Here is a 6438-nt window from a genome sequence, read left to right as displayed (position 1 = left end):
TGGATCCACTTTGATACCTTCTTGACAAACAACATGACCCAGAAACTGAACTTCACGTAACCAAAATTCACATTTGGAAAACTTGGCGTATAACTGTTCTTGTTTCAACAATTCTAATACTTGACGTAGGTGATCAGCATACTCAGACTCTGTCTTTGAATAGGTCAGAATGTCGTCAATAAATACTATGACAAACTTATCGAGAAACTGTCGACACACCCGATTCATTAAATCCATAAAAATTGCTGGCGCATTCGTTAACCCGAACGGCATCACCAAAAACTCATAGTGACCGTACCTAGTACGAAATGCTGTTTTCAAAATATCGGATTCAGCAATACGAACCTGATGATACCCGGACCGTAAATCTATTTTCGAAAAGAAAGTAGCTCCTTGAAGCTGATCGAATAAATCATCTATCCTCGAAAGAGGATATTCTTCACGGTTCTTTTGTTCAATTCCCGATAATCAATACACATTCGAAGCGTCCCATCTTTCTTTTTCACGAATAACACGGGAGCACCCCATGGTGATGAACTCGGTCGTATAAACCCACGATCTAGAAAATCTTGAATTTGCGTCATCATGTCGCGAATCTCGGACGGAGCTAACCTATAAGGAGCTTTAGCCACTGGTGTAGATCCTGGCATCAAGTCAATTCTGTATTCTACTTCCCTAACTGGCGGCAAACCCGGTAATTCATCTGGAAATACTTCTGGGAAGTCGCACACTACTGGAATATCAGCTACCGTCTTTTTCTCTTTCTTAGCATCAATTACATACGCTAGAAACGAATCACATCCCTTGGCTAACGATTTCTTAGCTTTCATCATTGAAATTAACGGACAATTAAACCCGCCCCGTTCACCTTGGGCCACAACACATGTCCCATCGGCCAAAGGAAAAATTAATTATTTTCTTATCACAATTTATACTTGCCTTATGGCGACTTAACCAATTCATACCAAGAACTACATCAAAACTAGGTATGGGCATCACTAAGCAAGTCACCGGAAATACACTCCCACCTATTTCTATACTTAATCCAGACACAGATGTTGTGACTGGAACAGTCTTACCACTGGTTACTTCCACTTCTAACGATTCAGGTAACATAGAAACAGGCAAGTTTAACTTATCACAGAATCTAGTAGCCATAAAAGAACGATTGGCTCCGCAATCAAACAATACACGAGCAGGTGTAGAGTTAACCAAAAATATACCGGTGATAGCATCGTCGGCAGTAGTAGCTGCATCTACCGACATCTGGAAGGCTCTTGCTTCAAGTCTTGGAGGAGTCTTATGCTTCTGTCCAGTTGACGAGGCCGAAGATCCCCCGACTGACGCTGTCCTTACTCCTGCCCCTACCCCAGAACTCATCTTCCTTGCAGATGGACAATCAACTGATCTGTGCCCTGATTTGTGACAATTCCAGCAAACATTTTCTTTGAATGAGCAGGCCTGAATATCATGACCCATTACTCCGCACCGCATGCACCTCTTTGTCAAATTAGTACAAGGACCCGCATGAGTCGATTTACAACCATTGCACCACACCCTCTGGTTCGAACTACTACCACTTTGGGAAAATCTTCCTTTCTGTTGACCACCATTAGACTTCTTTAATTTGAAACTACCTTGACTTGACGTCTGTTTGGGCTACATCACCATTTCATTTTGACTATCTTTGGCCGCCTTGGTATCTCCTTCCACCATTTTGGCTATGGCAAAGGCTTGAGGTAACGAAGGTGCCATTCTTACCAATGATCTGTATTCTGGCAAAATCATTTCCACAAACTGATCAATCTTAGATTGTTCATTAGAAAGCCATTGTTGTACAAAGCGAAGCTTGTCAGTGAACTTCTCGATCACTTCGTCAATTGTCATCTGTCTGGTCATCTTTAGATTCATAAATTCCCGCTTCATTCTTGAGATCTCATAAGGAGTGCAATCCTGTTCGCACACCTTAGCTGCAAATTGTTCCCAAGTTACCTAGTTCAACATTTCCTTTGACATCTGAGAAGTTATTGAATTCCACCAACCCATTGCTTTCTTTTTCAACAATCTGCTGGCATAAGTTACACGTAATTCGGGCTCGCATTGACAGGCTTCCAATGTTCGATCTACCTCATGTAACCAATTAAAGGTTTCAGTCGGATTAGAACTACTGACATACTCTGGAGGTTTGCATTCAAGGAATTTCTTAAAAGTGCACTTTTTCTTTGTTTCAGTTGTTGGTGGCTGCCACATTTGAATCACGTAGGGATACATAACTTGACCCGGGTTTTGGTATCCCTGTTGAGGTTGTGACTGTTGCTGAGGCGGCGTTTGAAACTATGGAAATGGCAACGGAGTTTAGAACTGTTGTGGTTGTGATGAAGTTCCCCCTGATGCAGACCCAAACTGAGGTACGGAAAACCCTAGAGGTGCAGTATCATCATTACCCGTCTTGGTACCCGCAGAAACAATACATTCTAGCTCAGTTATCCTGTCTCGGGATTCTTTCAATTGACTCTCCAATCGTTGGATGTACTCTTGCTGATCAGTATCTGAGTCTTCCTCTTCAGGTGGAGCTCTGAAGATTCCGGGGGTAGGTGGAGCTCGGACATCCTGCCTTTCGTCAGTCATCTTTCACCTGTACTACACATCATCTCACAAAAGCTTAGTGGATAATCCGTTAGTACCTACAGACTATCATACCATTCTCTACATTCACTTAGCTTGTCTCCTAAGGATATGTTTGACACACTATCGAAGGTCTGGGAACATGACATCCATGTGTACACGTTGCCAAACCTACGCTCTGATACCAAGTTGTAACACCGTCTATTTTTTTTAAATACACAGCGGAAACTTTATACATATAATACTTAAGTTTTACAATACCACACGATTATTATAATCTATCTGGTGTTACGTTAAACAACTAATTTTAGGTTATACAAAAGACATCAGAGTTTGTTCTTCAAACATATCCATCAAAACAGCAAGCTCCTCCCAAAAACCCTAACATACCAGTCTACCTGCATGGGAGGAAGTGAGGGGTTAGCACAAGGCTAAGTGAATGGCGCAGTCCTAACAGGTATAAGCATATAGCATCAAGCTAGCCAATACACAAACAATGTCTTGATAACAAGAGGATCGACGGCCTGGCCGGGCCCTTAACTCCAATCGATCAAGTTGGAGTATACTGATAATTCCAGTTACTGTCTCCCTCGCATAGTATCCAGATGCAGGGGGTGCATCGTTCAACTATACTACGCGAATAGTAACTCCTAAACCAGAAAGACTCATTCCTGCTTCTTGCCCAACTTACAAATTTGGCATAACTACAAAACCATAGCTGCCCCACATGTAAGCCAGTTGCCGCTACAAAACCCGCAATCGGCAATATCACTACCAGACTACTAACCCGTAGTCGGCATCCAGGGTGGCCACAACAAGTCACATAATATAGCACAGTATATCATTTACTAAGTATTCAGGTGAGTAAGCCAAGGTAACAGTAGCATAACCCGCTACTAAATACTTATAAACATTAGGATAGTCCCACTCACCTGGAAATACAAGAACTCAGAAGTCTTATTTCACTGAGCCTTCACCTTTTCCTTTATCACCTGAGAATATCATTTCTCTAGTTAGTAACCATTTCAACCAGATTATACATTAGAAGAAATAAACACGACTATACAGTAAATGAGTCAGAATAGCACTTGACCCAAACATACAAACTCCATCACTCGCACGGGTGGGGTTCCACTCGTGCGACTGACCAGATCACTCGTACGGGTGAGTATCCTCACTCGTATGACTGAAAAACTACCCCCCACGAGTGACTTTCAAGTCCACTTGCATGATTTAGAAGCTCACACGCACGGTTGAACACCTCACCCGTACGGGTGAGTGCCTCACCCGCACGGTTGAGCAGGAACAGCAGCCCAATTGCAATTTTAGCTTTTTACACCCAACATAAGTTTTGATTTAGTATTTTAAAACTTTATCATTGTAACGTACACTTCAATACGATTCCAACGATAGTTTATTTGTCGAAAATGGAGTTACGGTTTGAAAGTTATGACCGAAACAAGTTTCCAAAATTCTGACCTGCTGCTCACACGTGTGGCTGAGGCCTCACTCGTACGAGTGAGTCCTCACACGTGTGGATGACCCTCAAAAGTGTGGTCACTCGCGCGGTTGATTTGTCACTCGTGTGGGAGCTAAAGAACAGCTCCAGCACGCTATTTTTCGCGTTTTTGGCCCAAAAACTCGATTTTTGCTTGTTTTGGTCGATTCAAAGGCTCAAGAATATCACATAACACTTATATAAACTATTTCTAACATCAATCCAGCCTAACAAACACATATACACAAGAATCAAGCTCAAAATTTACCAAAACCCATTTTACCCAAAACCCACTTTTAAATTCATCAAATTCAGAGATGTTTACCTTGTCTTGATCTTTGTAATCACTAGAATAAGATAAGAGAAATCACTAGCCTTCAATTTGCACTTTTGATTTTAAGGATTTAGAGAGCATGGAGTGTTTTAGGGTTCTTAGTTTCTAAAATAGGTAGAATAAGGAACGTACAGGAGTATATATTCAATTGGGGTTTCTTCATAGTGAGGAAACCCCATTCCCCACTACACACGGGTATTTACCAGTTATCTAAAACACAATGTACCTCATTAGGTAGCCCTAACGAGGTCCAATTCACATAACGAAACCTGTTCTGTGACCCTTGTCACAAAGCGCACATAACTAACCAATCAAATAATTATTAACCCATAATTATTAAAATCACTAATATTAATAATTAATATTCACTAAGGGTAAAAGTCATTTACCGCTAGGCCCGATTCGAGGTCGTTACATTACCTGACATGTTTGATTCCATTTGACTGTAAGCAGGTTTCTCATTAACAAGACTAAGTAGCTTCATATTCTGTTCACTAGTAAGTTGAACATTAGTAGTGCTTGTATCATGTTTATCACTAACACAATTATTACTATTAAACCTAGGTGCACCTTAATTAAATGGTTTCTTAATATAGCCAGGAGGATAACCAATTAACTCAAAACACCTCTCAACAGTGTGACCAAGCATGTTACAATTAGTACATTTTAAAGGTGGATTTTTATATTTTCTTCTGTTATTATTAGAGTTATTATTAACAACATTAACAGTTTTAGAATTGAAAGCAGATGATTGTGTTTTGCTAACATTAGAACTTGAAGAATTATGCATTCTATGTGACTCATCCCTAGAAATAATAGAAAATGCAGTTTTAACAGTAGGAACAGGGTCAGAGGTGAGAATTTGACTTCTAATAGGAACATATATATCATCAAGACCCATTAAGAACTGCATAAGTTTTAAAAACTGAACATGTTCTTGAAAAGACTTATTAGCAGACACAATATCATCAATTTTAATCATATCATCAAATTGTCTCCACATAGCATTCAACTTATGGTAATAATCAGATAATGATTGTCCAGATTGACTACATGAAATAATTTTCTGATATAGATTAAAAGTAACAGAAGCATCAATCTTATCATAGGTTTCTTTTAATTCAATCCAGATAGATTCAGCAGTTTTGGAGAAAATTTGGCCACTATAAACATCCTCAGATAAAGAAATAAAATCCAGGTAAGCACCACAGAATTACATCTATCCCATTGACTGAGTAAAACTTCATCATCTTCATATTCATATCTAGGACAAGAACCATCAATAAATCCTAATTTATATTTAGTTTGCAAAGCAAGTTTGATAGCACATGACCATACATTATAATTTTCAGTACCCTTTAACTTTTGAGTAATAAGTGATGCTCCAGATGTATCACTAGGATGTAAATAAAGTGGATCATTAAACTCTAAACTACTATTCTTAGTCATACTACCAGAACTAACAGAACTATCATCAGACATGATTACAGATAAAAGAAGAAGAAAACAGAAAAGAAATACAGTAAACACACAGTAAAAAACAATCAACAGATATAGCAATTAATAAAAAATAGAAAGCAATTAGCACACAACAAATGCAACAAATCCACAGATCAGACACCTGTAAGGAAAGAAAGAAAAAACCCCAATCGACTGGTTACTAACCAGGAAACCTGTAGAGATGATTTACAGTAAAAAATGGTCAAGATCAAACTACGCTTGATCAGGTATTCATAGATCTCAAGGATCTAGATCAAGAGTTGGACGTAGTGATCTGGTCAAACAAGGTAAAAGAAAATACAAATAAACGCGAGAATCCCCTTTGAAGAATCCAAGAATAAAGCAGTAGCAGCGGAAGAACACAGTTAGGGTTTTGAAGTGAAACCCTAATTTATCAAATCAATGAACCCTTGCACCAACAGAATCAACAACCGAACCCAAACACAGTAGAAACACTTTTCTTTCAATTGGCTGAAAGAAG

General features: G+C 39.3%; 1 protein-coding gene across 1 annotated transcript; it reads right to left on the bottom strand.

Moving 5' to 3' along the window:
• Positions 1 to 5028: 5028 nt before the first annotated feature.
• On the bottom strand, positions 5029 to 5939 carry LOC139859423 (uncharacterized). The gene is made up of 2 exons (XM_071848215.1): positions 5664 to 5939; positions 5029 to 5523 (listed from the first exon to the last, which is right to left on the bottom strand). Exons 1-2 carry the CDS (start codon positions 5937 to 5939, stop codon positions 5029 to 5031), a joined length of 771 nt encoding a protein of 256 aa, XP_071704316.1.
• Positions 5940 to 6438: the final 499 nt, after the last annotated feature.

The sequence above is a fragment of the Rutidosis leptorrhynchoides genome, chromosome 7 (genome assembly GCF_046630445.1).
Source record: "Rutidosis leptorrhynchoides isolate AG116_Rl617_1_P2 chromosome 7, CSIRO_AGI_Rlap_v1, whole genome shotgun sequence".
In the NCBI taxonomy this organism is placed as follows: domain Eukaryota; kingdom Viridiplantae; phylum Streptophyta; class Magnoliopsida; order Asterales; family Asteraceae; genus Rutidosis; species Rutidosis leptorrhynchoides.
The sequence above is the reverse complement of the archived record's forward strand: the minus strand, read 5'-3'. Positions and strand labels throughout refer to the sequence as shown.

What these genes read in the sequence shown, in the direction of transcription:
- LOC139859423 (XM_071848215.1), bottom strand. Translation starts at nt 5,939, where the DNA reads ATGTCTGATGATAGTTCTGTTAGTTCTGGTAGTATGACTAAGAATAGT. An exon ending in GGGATAGATGTAATTCTGTG is followed by an intron (nt 5,524 to 5,663) that starts GTGCTTACCTGG and finishes AATCTATATCAG; the next exon opens with AAAATTATTTCATGTAGTCA.